At 45.4% G+C, this 18,097-nt stretch overlaps 1 protein-coding gene and 1 long non-coding RNA gene across 13 annotated transcripts in view; one reads left to right on the forward strand and one right to left on the reverse strand.

Moving 5' to 3' along the window:
• Positions 1 to 257: 257 nt before the first annotated feature.
• Positions 258 to 18,097, reverse strand: part of SVIL (supervillin) — a 254,119-nt gene continuing 236,279 nt past the window's right edge. For all 12 annotated transcript variants that reach the window (XM_061126354.1, XM_061126353.1, XM_061126358.1 and 9 more), the window contains 9 exons: positions 13,021 to 13,172; positions 10,742 to 10,847; positions 9,965 to 10,172; positions 9,085 to 9,218; positions 5,849 to 6,004; positions 4,239 to 4,382; positions 2,884 to 3,008; positions 1,333 to 1,488; positions 258 to 1,231 (listed from right to left, as the gene is read on the reverse strand). In XM_061126354.1, coding sequence (XP_060982337.1) covers positions 1,145 to 1,231; positions 1,333 to 1,488; positions 2,884 to 3,008; positions 4,239 to 4,382; positions 5,849 to 6,004; positions 9,085 to 9,218; positions 9,965 to 10,172; positions 10,742 to 10,847; positions 13,021 to 13,172 — 1,268 coding nt within the window. In that variant the 3' untranslated portion in view covers positions 258 to 1,144. The remainder of the gene's footprint in view (positions 1,232 to 1,332; positions 1,489 to 2,883; positions 3,009 to 4,238; positions 4,383 to 5,848; positions 6,005 to 9,084; positions 9,219 to 9,964; positions 10,173 to 10,741; positions 10,848 to 13,020; positions 13,173 to 18,097) is intronic.
• LOC133044725 (uncharacterized) lies at positions 4,397 to 9,090 on the forward strand. Its single transcript, XR_009690042.1, has 3 exons — positions 4,397 to 5,013; positions 5,520 to 5,660; positions 7,327 to 9,090. It is a non-coding gene; the product is annotated as an uncharacterized LOC133044725 (long non-coding RNA).

Genomic DNA, 18,097 nt, shown 5'->3' on the forward strand with positions numbered 1-18,097 from the left:
AAAAGGCACTGAGCTCTTGAATTTGAAACACAGCTATAGTTGAGGATAAAGAGCTTCTGTTGAATGATGACTTGCAAAAATGTCTTCAACTCATTTTATGGGCTGAATATCTGTCTGTTTAGTTGCATGACCTTGTATTCCATCTTGCCCTGAGCTGCATTAAAAGTTACAGCAGTTAATACTGAATGGTGAAATATTGGTACAAGGTTAACATTTACAAAAAAATGTTTTTCAGACAGGAACTCAATGTGAACCAATCAGTTCATAGTTGCGTTTATTCTGAAGCTTTTATTTTGGAGTCCTCCGTCGCCAAATGACATGTATAATGTTTACAACAGGTATTAGAAATAGAGTTCTTTTTTTTTTTTGGAATTTCTACTATTTTAGAGTAAAATTGTAGATACTGTTCCAAACCATCGTCAAAAAATGCAGAGCAAACTTTTCTGTATATAAACTGTACATAAAACAAGGCACTATACATTTGGGGGCGATATTAAGGTAGAAAGGTGGATTTGCACAGATTCTTAAGAGCCTTTTGTTCATCTTAGCACCGGAAGCAGCACTCAGAACGAGTCAGACTTCACACCAAAGGAGACGCTTCTGAACATGGGTGAAAGTACACATAGGTGGCAGAACTAATTCAACAGAAGCAACTACCTTTTAATATTATTTTGACACCAAAAAAAAAAAAAATCTTAAAAGTGAATGAATACATATTGCTTTGTTAAATACATATTTGATTTATACGGTGTTTATATAAATATATATATATTTTAGAATCCACAAACTATCAAAATAACACTTTATAAAGAGAACTGCTTCAAAAAAATAGGCAACGCTTAGCTGGAGTGGGAGGGCAGTGCCGTGGCCGCCGCTGAGGACCTGCTGCGTAAGTGCATGTAGGGCCACGGATACCTCACAAACATCACCTGCTGAAGTGTGGAAAGCGTGTTCCCAGAGAGTTCTCTGGAACATTTACAAAATACACAACTCCCAAATGAGCAGGAGAGCTGGTCACTTCAGGTTTTAAAAATGCGGATGAAAAAACATATTTTAAAATACCAGGCTCCCCCACTAAAACATCCATTTTCCTGGTCCATCAGTATTGAAAGTGACCACCCAGGTTCCTCCAGCATCTCCTGACTCAGAACAGACCTTTTGCTTTCTTCAGGTTCACCTGCTTCCAAGCGGGCAGCGCATTGTACTCGTCGCGGGTCATGTCTAGTGCAAACTGGGAGGAGAGAAAGAAAGGCCCAGTGGCTGAGTGAACGGACCCCCTGACAAGCCATGCACAGTCCCTCAAATGCAGTCCCACCCAGAAGAAACGCTTACCTCGAAGTCCTCGTCGGTGAGATAGATCTCCAGCTTCAGAGGGTCAACTCCCTCAGGGAGCGGCCTGGCTAGGAGGTCGGCCAGCGGGTAAATGGTCTTACACAGTTTGGCTAAGACATCCTCCACTAGAGTGATCTGATTTGAAACTTCCGTGTCCTGGAGAAGAAGAGGGAGCCAAGAGGGGCACCTCCATGTCTGAACACATTTCATCATGCGCTGTGAATATATCACCTGGCCCATTCCCACCCCAGCCTAGCCTGAAATGCCGTCTTATCCCCCCACAGGTTTTCATATACATCAACAAAAAAGTTTAGGGCCTATCACATGAGTGAATTATAAAGATGATGATTACATGTGAAGCTAAGACATCAGAAGCATGCAAATAATGGAATGTGCTTACAAATATATAAAAGCGATTAACCTTAAAAAGAATCACCCTCCCCTCTATACCTCAGATCCCATCTCCTAATTCTCCATAGAAAAAGAAGGTAAGAAAATGCATCTAGAATGTGCTGGGGCTGAATGGAGTTTTTTTTTTAACCCCCTCCAGAGGTCTGCAGAGAACACTGGATGGCACTGATTGATGTCTTTGAACCTGCAGAGCTCTGAGGTTTCCTGGGTCACACATTTGTCGTGCACAGAGACACCTCACCATGGCTGTTGGCTCCCAGGCAGCCTGAGAGCCCACCTGTGAAGATCAAGTCCACCGGGCTCCAGAGAGCTTAGGATCAGCAGCGGAGATCAAACAGGCCCTTTCCGTGGTCAAGCAGCAGCGCACTTTTGCAGTTTGTTTAAAGTTATCCAGACCTCCTATCAAATACCCCCTTGTCATCTCCCCCAGGTAAGCAGCCCTGTGTCTGCACAGCAAGAAAATCCCACTGGACAAACCTCTCTCCCACCAAATCAAAAATTCCCTGGGGTTGCTGTGTGAGCAGTCTTCAAACCCATACATTAAGAAATTCTACAGAGCTGTGGTAAGCTTCCTCTTCTCGGTGCAGCTGGAAAGGAGAACATGCTGGCTAATAATGTGTTTTGGTGAATAGGGATTATGATAAATGCCTCGTGGAGATAAAGGATGGCAGGAAAGAGGAGCCGAGCCATCCTGCATCAGGACAGGGTTACACCACCTTCACTCCCTGCATTACCTGAGCAGGTGAGCTCATCACAGAGTTATTCCATGTCTCCTTCGAACCAAGGTTAAGGTCTGAGACAGGGGGCTGTTCTGTGGCTTTATATGGACTTAAAGAGGCAATGGATCTTTAACAGGCAGAAGAGATGGCTGCTTTTATTTGTGTGTCCTCTGCAAAGTCATTAAGTTCACCTTTGCTTTTTGTTTGGACCTGAGCATGGTGTGTAGAAAGTTACCCAGTTATTTTCATTGACTTCTCCTTAGGCTTCTCTTCTCCCTACGCCGATTCTGCATAGACTGGTCAACATGTGAACAAGGAATCACATTTTCACCTGAAAACGCAGTTGGCCTTTTCTCCCCAGGGGAAGCCACCCCACAGGCTGAAAGGCAGGGAGCCCCGGGAGGGGGAGGAGGGTGCTCACCATCTCCGTGATCTCTGCAATGTCTTCTCTGTGCTCCCAGCTGGGGAACATGTTGGTGAAAGTCAGGGGTTCCAGGCCAGCGTGGATGAGGTAAGACTTGGGGGGTGGCTTCTTCAGGTTTTTCCCTGCAGTCACACAGAAGGCAGACGTCACAGACCCGGCGTGGCCCTGAAGGCCCTGTCTTTCTCTGATTTCCCCTGAAATCTTTTGTTTGCATCCCTTGACTTCAGGCTTAAAATGTAAGTTATGAGTAGTTGACAACCCCGCCTGGAGGATGTTTACATAAGATGTTTAACTTCATGCATATAGGTATGCATACAGTTGCCTGGACTTGACCTGATTTTAAGGTTCCTGACCCAGCGTAAAGTTCAGTGAGAATTAACCAGCTCATGACAGCAGTTTAGAAGCTGCTTTAGCTTAAGCGTTTGGTGGGAAATTTAGTTATTTTATTATGAAAGAGTTTCTCAAGAGAAAATTGACTGTATATACTCAGTAATACGAATCAATGAGGTCTTAAAAATTAAGACAAGAAATTAATTACTGGCATCTTCATTTTATATACAAAATCTGGTGGATGGTATAATAGAAAAGCCACAAATTGACTGCACATCTTTCTTTGCAGATGCAACACTAATGACAGGTTGCCATCAGCCTTCCAGTCCATTTGGGGGCTCTCTCTACTCTCTGACAGGGTCCCTCAGCATGATTAACCCTGAGTGCAAAAGGGTTTTAACCAGGCTAGCCATCCCACAACTCAGCTGTTCATCTCGAGGGTGACAGGTTAATAATAAATGGCCTTATAGTATCAGGTTGGCCAAGAAGTTCATTTGGGTTTTTCCATAAGATGTTATGTAAAAACCCAAATGAACTTTCTGAGATCAGTTCAATAGAAAAGAGATATTCCCTAGTTTGTTGAAATGGGGAGGGACAATATAAGGTGTAGTGGATTAAGAGGTATAAACCATTAGGTATAAAATCTGCTACCAGGATATATTGTATAACATGGGGAATATAGCTGATGTTTTATAATAACTATAAATGGAGCATAACCTTTAAACATCATGAATCATTGTATAGTACAGCTGTAATATAGTATTGTACATTAACTTGACTTCAATTTTAAAAAAGAGAAATGAAATCTCATTCATGTTAGCAGCTTAGAATGTATTAATTTCAAAAGTAATAAGCCTCAAGAATTTCCTGGGGGGAAAAAAGTCGGTTTCATGGCTGACTGCAGGTTTTTTTCCAGGCTAGTGCCACCCACAGAAAGGGGAGCCTGGCCTGGGTCTCTAAGCAAGTCTGCAGAAAGCCATCAGGGCGTCTGGATGGAGGGTACCCACTGCTGGGGGCCTCACCTCGGCAGTACTGCAGCACTGTCTCCATGGCGCTCTTCCGGTCCGAGGCCCAGCGGATGCGCGCGGAGCCCGTGATCTTGTTCTCGATGGGCCACCAGCCTTGCCAGAGGTACACCTCATGGTGATTGTCAACAAGGAAAAGTGCTGCGAGGGCAGAGCAGACAGTCAGGGACTCTTCCCCAAGCCTAACTGGTGCCTCCCTCCCTGGCACTATGGTCAGTGGGAGAAGCCCCTTGGCAGGTAAACTCAGGGCCACAGGGAGGGTCCCTCTGATGACGTGGCCTTTGAAGGATGAATCAGGCAAAGCCTGAGGCAGAGCTGGCATTGATGAGGTAGGCTCTTTCCTCCTCTCCTCTAATTCCCTGCCTCTCCCCACTCCACAGCTGCTCCCTGGGTCCTGGCCAGGTGCCAAGATTGGGATAGATGAGACATGTGACCCCCGAGGGGCTGTCAGCACCGCTGATCCCCAAGAGCATGTTAAACACTGGGGAGCACGTCACGTTTGCCCTGCCCATGCTTGACCTGCCAAGCAGGTCATCTGAGTCCATGGTTCCTGTAGGGAGGAATGGGCCTTCAGAGATCCTAATGATGTTCCCCTTTTCTCTCCAGCAAACCATCAGCCTGACTCTTCTTTGACGTCGCCAAGGCTTCTCACACCCGCTGGCTCAGCTCACCAGAGTCCTTTGCTGGCTTTCATCTCTGACTTCTCTGATAACCACACGACTGAAAAGTCCAGTGGAGGCTGAAAACCCAACCTGAGCCTTAGGATGAAGAGGTGGGTGGCAGCCCTTTCTAAGACACTAGCTAACATTTCCCCAGTATGACCATGTACACCAGGCAAGCTTCTCAGGTGGTGATGGGGCGGCCAGGGTCCGTGAGGTTCCTGATGCCGCTCCAGACTCTTGTAATGTGAAAGCGGAGACGCCCCAAGGCTGGGACAGCCGACCTCAGACACGACTATCTCTGCAGCCCAGTCCCTGGTGACTGTCCCAACCACAAGAGCACAGAGGCTCTGTCTTGTGGTGGAGGTCATGTGGAAACAGCCCTGACCTTGGGATCAGGAGGCACAGAAGAGAGCCTTGGCCCTGCTCTGCAGCCTGGAATTGTAGACACTGCTCTGGGGTTCACCCCAAAGATGCTCCCAACCCCTGATCCTGCGACTCTGGCAAGGTTCCCTTGCAGCTGGGGGTTTCGGGGGAAGTTTTTGCTTTACCTGATAAAAGAGAGAGACTTGGCTATCATTGCAGTTTCCCCCACTCCTTTTCTTTCTCTTTTGAACAGATACATGAGCAAGGGCCATGATATGAAAACATGAATCAGGAAGATGGAGGGAGGCTGAGAGAACAGCAGAGACTGATGCCTGACATGGTTGCACTCAACCTGTTCTTAACTGATGAGTTTGGGCGAGTTGAGTAACCGAGGGTCAGTGTTTTATACTATTGATGTCATCTTCCTTTGGTTGGGGGGAGGTATGAGGATTACATGAGCGATAATATAAGAAAGTGTACTTAGCAGATAAAAACTGCTTACTAGATGCAAAAGTAAAAAGACTTCTTAGAAGGTGAGCCTTCTGCTGGCTCAGCATGACTCCCCCCTTCTGTGGGCTGTACCTGGCTGTGGGGCGCTGTATAGGTCTTCCTGCAGGAAGGGCATAGAGTTGACCACAGAGGGGTCTCGGGCAGGATACATGAACTCTGTGGCTGAGAAGTCACCAGAGGAGCTGCTGAGGATGAACAGGCGGGGTGTGAAGTTAAAATTTCCAGGATCTTTGAAAGAAAAGAGAACAAAAAGCTAAAGACAAAATAAATTCCAGGTGGACTGGAGAATTAATGTCAGACATGAAATGATCAAGCATGAGTGTAAAAAGGGGTACAGTTCATCTGAACTTGGAGGTGGGCAAGGCCTTTTAAATCATAACTGCATAAGAAGTAATTCAAGAAGAGATTTATGCATTAACAACATAAAAATGAAAAATTACACTGCACTAGAAAGCACCCTCAACCAAACAAAATGAAAAGGCGAGTGACAAATGGGAAATACAGAAACCTGTTCATACCCTTAGCAGTATATAAGGAAATGTGATAATAGTAATAAATATCTAAAAATGTGCTAAAGGCACAAATACAATATTCACCCAAACAGGAGTACATGTGGCTAAGAAATACATATAGACAGCATTTAACAGTACTTCTAATTTAGAAACTTTAAGTTATAACAGTGTTTAGATCATAATTTCTGCCATCAGTGAGGAAAAGTAATGAACCAAGCATGTGACTGTGCTGTGAAATGTACACATGTGTAAACTGCTGGTGAGGTGGGCTACAATCAATGGGTAAGAATCGAATTTGGTGCCGGCGTTCTGGGGACACTTGCGGATGCTACTGTAAGACTTCATAATAACTTCACCACAGTTGTTCCAGGTATAGGAATTTACCTTAACTGGAAATAAATGCAGATAATTCTTTTCAAAACTATTCACAACTTGATCGTTGTCAGAGAAAAATTTGAAACTCAGTTCTCCAGCTGTTAAGTAGAGAGTGGCATATATACTCACAAAATACCTGCAAGCCATAAGTCTATAAATATTAACATAGGCTTTGGGAAATGGTTCATCATAAATTAAGGGAAAAAAGCAGGTTACAAAAGACTGTATAATGGGTGCTATCTATATCTAAATACATATATCTATCACATAAAGATACATTAATTCTGGTTCACACCTATGAAAGACATGATTATTAAGGATCTTTCTTTCGTTGTGTTTTTGAGACATTTCCCACTGTCAGTATGCAGTACAGATAACCCTCGAACAACACAGGTTTGAATTGCACTGGTCCACTTACACATGGAGACTTTTTAATAGATACATTGGAAAAGTCTTTTGGAGATTTGTGACAACTTGAAAAACCTGCAGACAAATTGCATAGCCTAGAAATATTGTGAAAAAAGTAATAAAATTTAGGTATGTCGTGAATGCATCAGATGTATGTAGATACCTACCTTTACATAGGCATAAGGTGAGTGATATTTGATATTAAGATTAATAATGTGTTCATTTTCTTACTGTTCTATAACTTTGTTTTCCAAGAATTACCATGCAGTCTGCGTCTCTCTTGTGTATCAGTTATCATTAGGGGTAAGTAATTTTTATAAAAATGTAACAGTGCTTTCAGTAGTTTACTATTATGACTGAAACACTGCATGCCATAAAAACGTTATAACCATTCATCAGTGTATCAGCGACACTAGGCAATATAAAGTAATCATATTGCCGCTTTTTTGTTATCAGTGCATGAATCATTATGTTGGGCTGTCCAAAGAGTTCATTCAAGATTTTCATAACATATGGAAAAACCTAAACAAACTTTTTGTTCAACCCAATATCTGTAAATCAAATTTGTTTCACAATATCTTTTAATTTTTGGTGTCTAGTATTAGTAATACATATAACACCTGCAGTATTTTGTATCCACTAAAACAGTATTGATGTAGGTACTGACAAATGATTCATCTCATAAACAGATGATGGAAATTTGTAGTATCCTGTAGTAAATTTAATTTCCATCCCTTATAATTTTCATTACATTCACTTTTTTGTAAGAATTATATAATACATACAACCTACAAACTGGGTGTTAACTCTCGTGTTCTTTGTAAGGCTTTCAGTCAACAGTTGGCTGAGTAGTGAAGTTTGGGGGCAGTGACAAGTTATATGTAGGGACTTCCCTGGTGGTCCAGTGGTTAAGACTCTGCCTTGCAATACAGGGGACACAGATTTAATCCCTGGTTGGGGAACCAAGATCCCACATGCCATGGAGCAGCCAACCCCTGACATGGCCAAATAACAAGTTATATATGGATTTTCAACTGTGTGTGTGTGTAGGGGGGGGGCGTGGAGCTTAGCCCCTAACCTCTATGTTGTTCAAGGATCAACTTTATTTTAAGAACTTCTGGAGAAGTTTGTAAAACCCGAGAGGCAGTACATTGTGGTCACAAGGACATCCCACTGTTGTCCAACCTGGGCTGAGATGGTTAACCTCCCAGGCCTCAGCTTCCCTGCCAGTGAAACTGGGCAGCTTCTTGGTTGGGCTGTGAGCATGGAGTGAGGGAACGTGTAGCAGGTGGTTAGCCAGGGCCTAGCTCAGCCTAAACTGCTTAGTAATCGTTCGCTTTTCTTATGTTGTTCTGTATGTATGTCAACCTGTATTTTGTGTATTCAAAGACAAGACCCACCTACTCTCATTTAAACCCCACTGTTTCCCAGGACAACTTCCCAGGTGGCTCAGTGGTAAAGAGCCTGCCTGCCAGCGCAGGCACCGTGGGTTTGATCTCTGGGTTGGGAAGATCCCCGGAAGGCGGCAATAGCAACCCACTCAAGTATTCGTGCCTGGAAAAACCCCACTGACAGAGGGTTGCAAAGAGTGAGACGCAACTTGGTGACTAAATCATCACTATTTCTCTGCACTTTGGGCACTGGCTAAACCAAAAGCACCTCATCCCAGAGGCTCATGCTGTGCCCATCTGGTTTCCTGGAATGCTCCTCCCTCCTTTCCTTCTCTTCAAGTCACAGCTACACGTCTGAGGCTCCAGGAAGTGCCCTGTCCTCTTTGGAGTCTGGTGCGACACTTCTGGCAGAAGCATTCTTTATTAACAACTCTACCCTGACACACACAGTATCTACTTGGCATCATAACTAGTGATAAATGGTATTTAGTCTTCTTGTTGGGTTGTTGGCCCGAGAAGACCTGGCCTTGGGATAACTCCTCATGTGTTGTGTGGAGTACGTGTGCACAAATATTTACATACTGAGGAAGCTGGTGCTCGGAGGCGCCGGATGTGGGCTTACCTTGAAGCATGCAGTCGTAGGCTTTCCGGTCTCTCCTCCCCAGAGCATCCCAGAAGCCCAGGGGCTCCGAGCCTTCATCACACTCATGGATTGTCACTTTGCTGCTGCTGTGCAGCCCGGCCTCCAGGGGACATCTGCACGGAGAGAGTCCAACAGTTTCTGTCAGGCCCGGAACTGCGAGCAGGACAGAATTATTCCAGACCACAGCTACAGATGGGTTCAGCATCTTTCCTGCTTTCCAACTAAAACGGTCCTTATAACGAATGACAGCCTGCTGTAGTATGTGAGTGGGTTCTCACCTGGGGCTGTCTAATGCGCTGTCTCTGGGTTGCAGGCCCCTGTGGGTGCCTGCCTGGAAGAGGAAGGGAACCCAGCATGCAGTGTGCCTGCCCCGGGGACTCTGGTAATGCACTTGGGCAGCTGTCTCCCAGACACCCTTGTCCCTGGAGGGGGCACCTGACAGTCCGACACAGTGGGTGGTGTCCCAGCTCTCTTCAGCTGAGTGTTTGCAAACCTTCCACACCTCTGACAAAATCAGCTCTGATCCCCTAAATGATGTTTGAAATTTGTTCACTTTTAAATAACCAAGGACCCAGGCTGATAATTCGAGAGCTGAATCACACCTCTGAAGGGGTCTTCTGTCTTCTGCCTTTTATGGAAGCAGGTAAATCCTCAGAAAGTGGGGACAACCCTCAAAGGGAAGGTTTGGGCTGAACGTGTGCCACATGAACTTGGACCTTCAGGGCCCCTGACCTCGTGGGTACCTCCCCACGCTGAGTCATGCTGGACATATGGGGGCATCCACGGGGCCCTTGGGATCCTCAGCCTGCACCCTGGAGGCCCTCATGCAGGGAGAGGTGCTCACACACACAGCACTCACTGGTCCTTGATCTTATTGGCCGCAGTCCGTCCGACCTCCTTCGTGTGGGCCTGGGCTTTGCACCCGTGCCACAGGTAGATGAGGGCTTTGTGGACGTTGAGGACGACCATGGACGTCCTAGACCTGAGGCTGCTGCAGTGACAGGCCACCTCCAGCAAGTTCCCCTCCACGGGCACCTCTCCGCGCACACAGTACAGCCGCCACTCGCCTGCAGGGGGCGCCAGCGGCACAGTTAGGAGGGGACCCTGCCAGGCAGCCCAAGCCTCACTCCTTCCTGTGTCTGGAGGGGAAGGTGGAGGTGAGGCGGCTTCTAACTGAGGCCCAGAAAACAAACCTTTGTGGACTTAGAAACAGGTTGCCGAAAGTTCACAATGCAGAAAAACCAGTTTCACAAAATTTATAAAGACCTACGTAAGTTGTAACAGGCATATTTTAAGAAGCTTGAAAGCTGTGATTTTGTTTTTTAAGATGTTGCTCAACAGAAATCTCATAATTTAAAAGATAAAATCACTGGTTTTTTTTTTCCCTCCAGGATCCAGTTTAAGGTCATCTTGTGGCCTTCTGCATGCAAAGCTGGATTTTGAAGGCAACTCCGTGGAAGGAGGGGGAGGGGTGTGGGCACCCCATAAAGCTGATTTATAAGGCAAACTTCAGGAGGTCATCACTGGTGAAGCCATAGCTACATGAAGAGAGACTTACTCCAAACCCCCACCCCTGTAAAAAATACCTTCCCTGAAGGAAAAACAAAAGCGAATTCCAAGAGTAAGAGTGACTCACTTTGTGTGTTTTCTTCCTCTTCCTCCCGTCTCCCGGAGTGGACCACCATCCCCCCCTGGAAACACTGCAGGAAACAGGGGGGCTCCTTGCCCTGCAGGACTTGGACCTTCCGATTGAAACACATGATAGAGTAATAAGTCACGTGTCCCGGTTCTGCAGTCATAAAAACAACACATGCCTGTGTAGAAAATCTGAAAAATATTGAGGAGGACAAATAAAAGCCAGTGATAATAGCATGATTTATAGAGAACACTATTACAGTTCTAGAGTACAGTTTTCCTATGATACAGAGTATTTTTCAGGTGTACATTTTTCCAAGTAGGATTGCTGTTTTATGTTGCTTTTATGCCCCGATTTTCTTCAGCTAGTGTTTTTCTATCATCACATGTCCTTTAAAGCATGAATTCTGATATTCGGCGATAGGGATATAATGTGATTAATTTAAACGTTTTTAATAAAACTTCTCAGCAGTGAGAATGACCAGCACTGACTCAATGTTTCTGGGGAAAAGAACCATCTCTTTTGCAGCCTCTGGTCCCCTCAGAGGGCCTGTCATCCAGGACACCTCAGTCAGTGCATCTGTTAACCCATCAGCGTGAGATGCAACATAGTAACCGTAACCGAGGGTTGAATCAGCTGACTCTCACTTTGCCAAAGACATTTTCCCTTAAATAGGAAACTGTTAACTGAGTCTGGCAGTTGGGCAGCACTGAAAGGTAGGAAGTGTTTCTCACTGTAAGTTATCAACCTCAGGGCCTATTGTGCATCATTAAGGGCCATTTTGTGCCAGTGATTTTCTATTTCTGCAGTGATTTTCCACCCATTGGATTGATATGAAATGCTCCAATTGGATTAAGACTCAAAACCCTAAGAATGATTTTGAAGGTATGATAAAACATTTGTTTATGGCCTCTACCCCTGCCAAAAAAAAAAAAGCAGTTTAAGTGATCCACTATGAGGAATAAATTAGCTTTCAGTGACGAATGGCTGTTATGTGGAAAATACAGTCCACAGTAAAAAATATGCATTAAATACTTTTAGGGAAGAGGATTGGTTTTTAGGAACCTGGAAGGCTGAATGCTTGTGGATCTGTTTCTGGAGAAAATACCTCTGCTCTCTTTCCTGCTGTTTTTCTTAACTGTTCATCCAAGACAGTAAAAGGATGCTAAGATCTCTGAAACACCAGAATCAACTCTTAATTACCCATAATAAAGGAAGGGACCCGAGGTTAGATAATCCAAACATTAAAAAGGAATGTTTTCAAAACCTTTGACTTTGGGTAGTGGTACCTGCCAGGCATCACACAGGCTCTGGGGTTATGGGGTGGGTAAGACCAGGATAGATATAATTTCTTTGATGCTTATAGAGGAAGAAAGAGAATAAGTAAACATTGACCATCCTTTTACGTCAGGGTAAGTGCTGTGAAAAAATAAAGCAAAGGGAAAGAGAAGGTGGAGAAAGCACAAGGAGGTGACATCCAGACAGAAACCCAAATCGTGTAAGGTTCCCAGGGAAGTGCCAGGCCGGGGAAATCAGTGCAAAAGCCCTGCAGTGGGCAGAAAGAGGGAGGAACCATAAAAAGGTGGGAGTGGCCTGAACAGGTGTACAAGACGGGGGAGGTTGGGAGGGTGCAGGCCTGACACCAGGAGACCCTTAGATGGTGGTCCGGGTGTGATGGAGAACAGAGTGGGCAGGGCATCATCTGATGGGTCCTAGAAAAATCACCCAGGCTGCCATGGGGGATGCAGGCCATGGGAAGACTCAGTCTTTACATCCGTCTCTGATACTTCCTGAGGATGGATTTGTCTAAGTGGAGTAACTGATCAAAGTGTGTGAACACTTTAAGGTTCCTAAGCCAAAGCTGCTTTTCAGGGTGGCTGTTTCAATTTATACTTCCCAGCAGGGGCGGGCATGGGCACCTATCCTCCTGAATCCCCACCAGCCCTGGGTCCATTCTTTTAAAACACTTCTGCCATTTTAGGAGTGGAAAGTGGCATCTTTGTCCTATGTACAATTCCTTGATGATCAGTTAAATGAAAACTTAAAAAACACTCACGGGCTCTTTAAACTTAATTTTGTGGATTGACTATTTGCAGATATACTTTAAGGCCATATTATAAGAGGTCTGCCTTCCTGGCCAGGGAGGTGATGAAAGAGGAGACAGAGCCTGAAATACAGAGAAGCCGGATCAAGACTAAGGAGGCTTTGGACAATGCTGTCCTCTGTTCCTGAGAATCAGGTCCTCCCTGGTTTGCGGTGCATCTGCCTCCGGGACTTACCTGGGCCCCCCTTTCCTCGTCCAACTCCACCGTCATCAGGGCCGACGTGCCCTTCTCGCTCACGGTTGACTGGCGGCCTTGCCAGAAGAAGTAGACACACTTCTCTTTGCCAGCCACCCTGACCGAGTGCTCCCCCTTCTGCCGGCTTCCCACTGCAAACACAAAGGACAGCAGAGCATGGGGTGAGCAGGGGATAAACTGCAAGAAGAGCCAGCGTGCAGCTCAGGCCTCCAGACTCTGAGGACAAACAGCAGAGGCACAGCCCTGGGGTGCAGGGCTGGGGAGAAGTCATTTACAGCGGAGGGAACGTTGATCTTGTTGGCCACTAGAAGAGAGAGAAACTACCTTTCTTCCAGCTAATGGACCCCAAGCCGGAGGAAAATGATCTCCAGGCCTTCCTGATAACCCCAAGATAAACACCTATCATCTGGGGAGATAGTAGGCCATCCAGGTGTATGTAACAGAAAAGTGTGGACACCAGAGCAGGCCTGGGGCACCTGATTGACACAAGCTCAATTTTCGTGTTTCACCAACCTTTGGCAGACGATCTGCTGGTGGAGAAAAGATACTGTAAACAACAGTTGGGCCAGCTTTAAGCACGAAGGAAAAAATGTCATCTGCTAAGACTATTTAGTAAAAAAAACACTTTGAAGTCTCCAAGTTACGTCAGAAGTGGGAGAGAAATTGTGGACCTATCACTTTCACAAAATAACCTGGGCTTTAAGTGATGACTGCCACCAGGGCTGCAGCCAGGATGAAGGGCTGGTTAGTCTCATTGCCGGGACCTTGCGGGCACTGGAGAGACCGCAGCACACAGAACGCGGACCCCACTGAGGGACAGTCACGGAAAGTGATCTGGGTGAGTGGCCACTTCAGACAGTAGTTCAGACCCCAGACCGTTACCTTTAGGAAGAGATCTGTCTCCAGACTCCCTCATTTGTTTGTTCAGTAAATGTTTACTAACCACCTACTGTGTGCCAGGGCAATGATGGTGAGCAAGGTGACTTCAGAGGGTGTCAGTGCTGAGAGAAGAAGACGGGGGATGTGACAGGGAGCAGGCTGAGCGATGCTGGAGTCTGGTGGGGAAGGCCTTTTGGAGGAGGTGCGTAAGGGAGGCCTGAATGACCGTGACCAAGAGGCAGAGCGCTCTAGGCTGAGTGACGTCAGGAGACTAAGATCCCCACTCAGATGCCCAGGTGGTCCCAGGTGGGATCAGCCCAGGGAGGATGCAGGTGCCTGTGACACCCATGTATGTTAAAAATCAAGAAGAATAAACACATGCACACCAAAGGGGAACAGAGGGGTGGGTGGGATGGGTTGGGATTGACATTTATATTGTACTGTGTATAAAATAGGTAGTTAATGAGAACCTAATAGCACAGGGAACTCTACACAGTGGGGACCTATATGGGAAGGAAATTGTAACAAGATGGGATATAGATATACACACACATAGAGCTGATTCACCTTGCTGCATAGCAGAAACTAACACAGCATTGTAAAGCAGCTATAAAACTCCAATAAAAAATTAAAAATATAAAAATACCAAAAATAATAATTGGACTCTCTGGGGTTCTATATGACCTCCATTTTTCTCAACCCCAGTCTCAATGACAAAATCACAGTTGTCTTAAGGTTTGAAGGTAAGAAGAAAGCTCAATTATTCCAAGTTTCTGAGGGGTCAGGGGCCATATTTATGTGACTTCTTTCAGTCTTTTTTATCAAGGTACTCGAACAGCTTTCATAAATGATTATGATAATTCTTAAAGGATTCTGACCAAGCTCAGGCCTTCGCACCTTCCACTGTGAACCTGAAATTGTCAAGTCTGTGTACCTCTCGGTGCACCAAGCAAATAGGAACCACCCCATGAATAGATGTTACACGTCCACAATTAATTTGGAAGCCACTCGAAAGTTTTGCCAGTTTAGGTAGGAACAGAAGTTCTCTTTGTTTAGCAATCCCACACTCTTCAAAGCAATGAAAATTAGTCAAATCAGCTAGACTGCTACTAGGGAGACATATGCTTAAAAGATATCACAGCGGTATACACATCTTGGAATTTGTTACCAGTCTGTTAAATATATATGTTCGTATTTAAATAATCAATGTTTTGCACCCTAACATTCTAAAATGGGCTTGCCTACATATACCTAAAATAGGACTATATTCCCTTAAAAATATTCCATAAAAGTTTTCACAAATTTTCCTTGCAATTTTCTTCCGCATACCCCGAATTTAATCCTGTGTACAACTTACTTTTTGATGCATGTATTGATTTTTAGTTTTAGAGAAGGTTAAGCTGTATTAGTTAAGCTCTATATTAAGAGCTCCTGGACTGTCGTCTTTGCAGCCCTGACCCGAGGCTGAATGTAACATGTCGCTGCATGCTGCCATCCACCTGCTTCCAAGAGGAAGGTCGTTACCACGAGTTGCTTAGAAGTAACAGAATGCAGGTGGTGGCTGCTCAGCCACGTGAGCACGTGCTCAGCACGTGGTCTTGCAGCCAGCCTCCTACAATAGGAACTTGACTCCTGCATGGGGCCCCAGTGGGGCCCGACCCAGCATCACTGGGTACCCCAAGCTGCCTGTTCCTTGACCCCGTGGGGACCTGAGCCACATCCTGCTGCATCTGAGGCGGCGGCATCTGGGGCAGGACACTGACCACTGGGGCCTCCAGTCTCCCTTGTCACAGTTCACGTCCCAGGGAGCAGACTGCCCAGAGTCAGCCAAGAGGGCACCAGTGCTGCGTCACAGGAGCTGCTTTCTGCCGGGCATGCCCAGAAGGGCGCCTTGAATTCAACCCCCTTTGCAGGTGCAGTCCTTGTGGGCCTGAGAGATGTGGGGACTGGGCCAGCTGTCACCAAGGGACCAGGGCTTCTGTGATGACCGCAGAGCAGCTGCAAATGCTATTTGGCTGTGCTTTTCTGCTCCCAGAGGGACAGCCTGGAACTGAACACTGTCCGGCCTCCCTTAATCCTCTGCAGCTGGGCTTCATCAAAGCTGTCACTTTGTCCATAAAGGTGCCTGCTGCAGGGTCTGGCTGTGACATGTACCTTGTGTTCACTGGGGAGAAACACAAAGTATCTGCCCAGGTCACATCAGCATTTAGGGGCTGATAAATGGGGGGGCCTCTCAGAAATCTGATATCTGTTTTTTAAATTCATTTTCATATAGTCTTAGTCATCCATTTACTGACCATTATTTCTTAAGGAGACAAGTAAATTTCAGACGGCAGCTCCCCCATCTGGTTTTGTAAAACAACAAGCCCCTTCCCTTCCTCTACTTTTAAGGCTGAGGATGGCGGGTGCTCTTGAAAGTTGCTCCTTATTGGTCCCATGTCCACAACATCGAAGGTTAGTAGATCTTTTCCCACTAAATTCCCACTGATTATCTCAACTGCCAAGCAGCACAGATGAGTATTCAGCGTCCAACTTGGCAGCTCACCCCAGAGTTTAAACCCACAACAGAGACCCTCTGGGAACTGCTATCACTGGGGTTGGACCCATGGTATCTCATCTTCCAGTTCAATGCAGGAGCTATGCTGAGAAGGTCAACAATAATGATGTCTGCACCTCTTATGTGCTAAACATCCCACAAACCTGATCCTAGGACCCTGCAAGTGGGGTATTACAATCTCCATTTGCCAGGTGAGTAAACCAAGGCTCAGTCAGGTTATGTAAATTTCCCCAACTTGCACAGCTAGTGGCCCCTGAGAATATTCAGACCCAGCCTGTAGGGTCCCTGGGTCTGGGGCCTTTCCTCCAAGCTGGGAGGCCTTGGGGAGAAAAGCAGTCTTGAGTGTCCAGTCCTATGTCCTATGACTGTCCTGTCACACAGTCCCTAAAAAAGTGTCATTCCTTAAATATAAGACCTGATACCATAAAACTCCTAGGAGAGAACATGGGCAAAACATCCTGTGACAGAAATTACACCAGTGTTTTCTTATGTCAGTCTCCTGAGGCAATAGAAATCAAAGCAAAAATAAATGGGACCTAATCAAACTTACAAGCTTTTGCACAGCAAAGGAAACAAGGAACAAAAAGAAAAGACAACCTATGGGATGGGAGAAAATACTTAAAAATGATGTAACTGACAAGGGTTTAATCTCTAAACTATACAAATAGCTCATACAACTCAACAACAGAAAACAACCTAATTGAAAAATGGGCAGAAGATCTAAATAAGACATTTTTCCAAAGAAGACATAAAGATGGCTAGTAGGCAGTTGAAAAGAGGCTCAACATCATTAATTATTAGAGAAATGCAAATCGAAACCACAATGAAGTATCACCTCTTACCATTCAGAATGACCGTCATTTAAAAATCTACAAATAAATGCTGGAGAGAGTGTGGAGAAAAGGGAACCCCTCCTACACTGTTGGTGAGAATGTAAGTTGGTGCAACCACGGTGGATAACAGTACAGAGGTTCCCCAGAAAACTAAAACAAGAATTACCATATGATCCAGCAATTCCATTCCTGGGCATAGAACCAGAAAAAAAAACTGTTAATATAATTGAAAAAGATACATGCATCCCTATGTTCATAGAAGCACAATTTACAATAGCCAAGACATGAAAGCTACCCAAATGTCCATGGACAAATGATGGATAAAGAAGATGTGGCATAAAGACACACACACACACACAATGAAATATTCCTCGGCCATAAAAAAGGATGTTGCTCTCCGTAGCAACACAGACGGAGAGATGATCATACTAAGTAAGAAAAAGACAAATGCTCTATGACACCACTTGTATCTGGAATATAAAATACAACACAAATAACCTTGTCTCCAAAACAAAACAAGACTCTGGTGGTTGCCAGAGCGGGAGGGGACGTGGGGAGGGGCAGACTGGGAGTCTGAGACCAGCAGAGGCAAACCAGTCATACAGGAGGGACACACAGCAAGGTCCTACCATACAGCACAGGGAACTGTATTTAATATCCTGTGATGGACCATAATGGAAAAGAATATGAAAAGGATATGTGTGTGTGTGTGTGTGTGTGTGTGTGTGTGTGTGTGTATTTGAATCATTCTGCTATACAGCAGAAATTAATACAACACTGTCGATCA

Source organism: Dama dama, chromosome 23, assembly GCF_033118175.1.
Source record: "Dama dama isolate Ldn47 chromosome 23, ASM3311817v1, whole genome shotgun sequence".
Taxonomy (NCBI): Eukaryota; Metazoa; Chordata; class Mammalia; order Artiodactyla; family Cervidae; genus Dama; species Dama dama.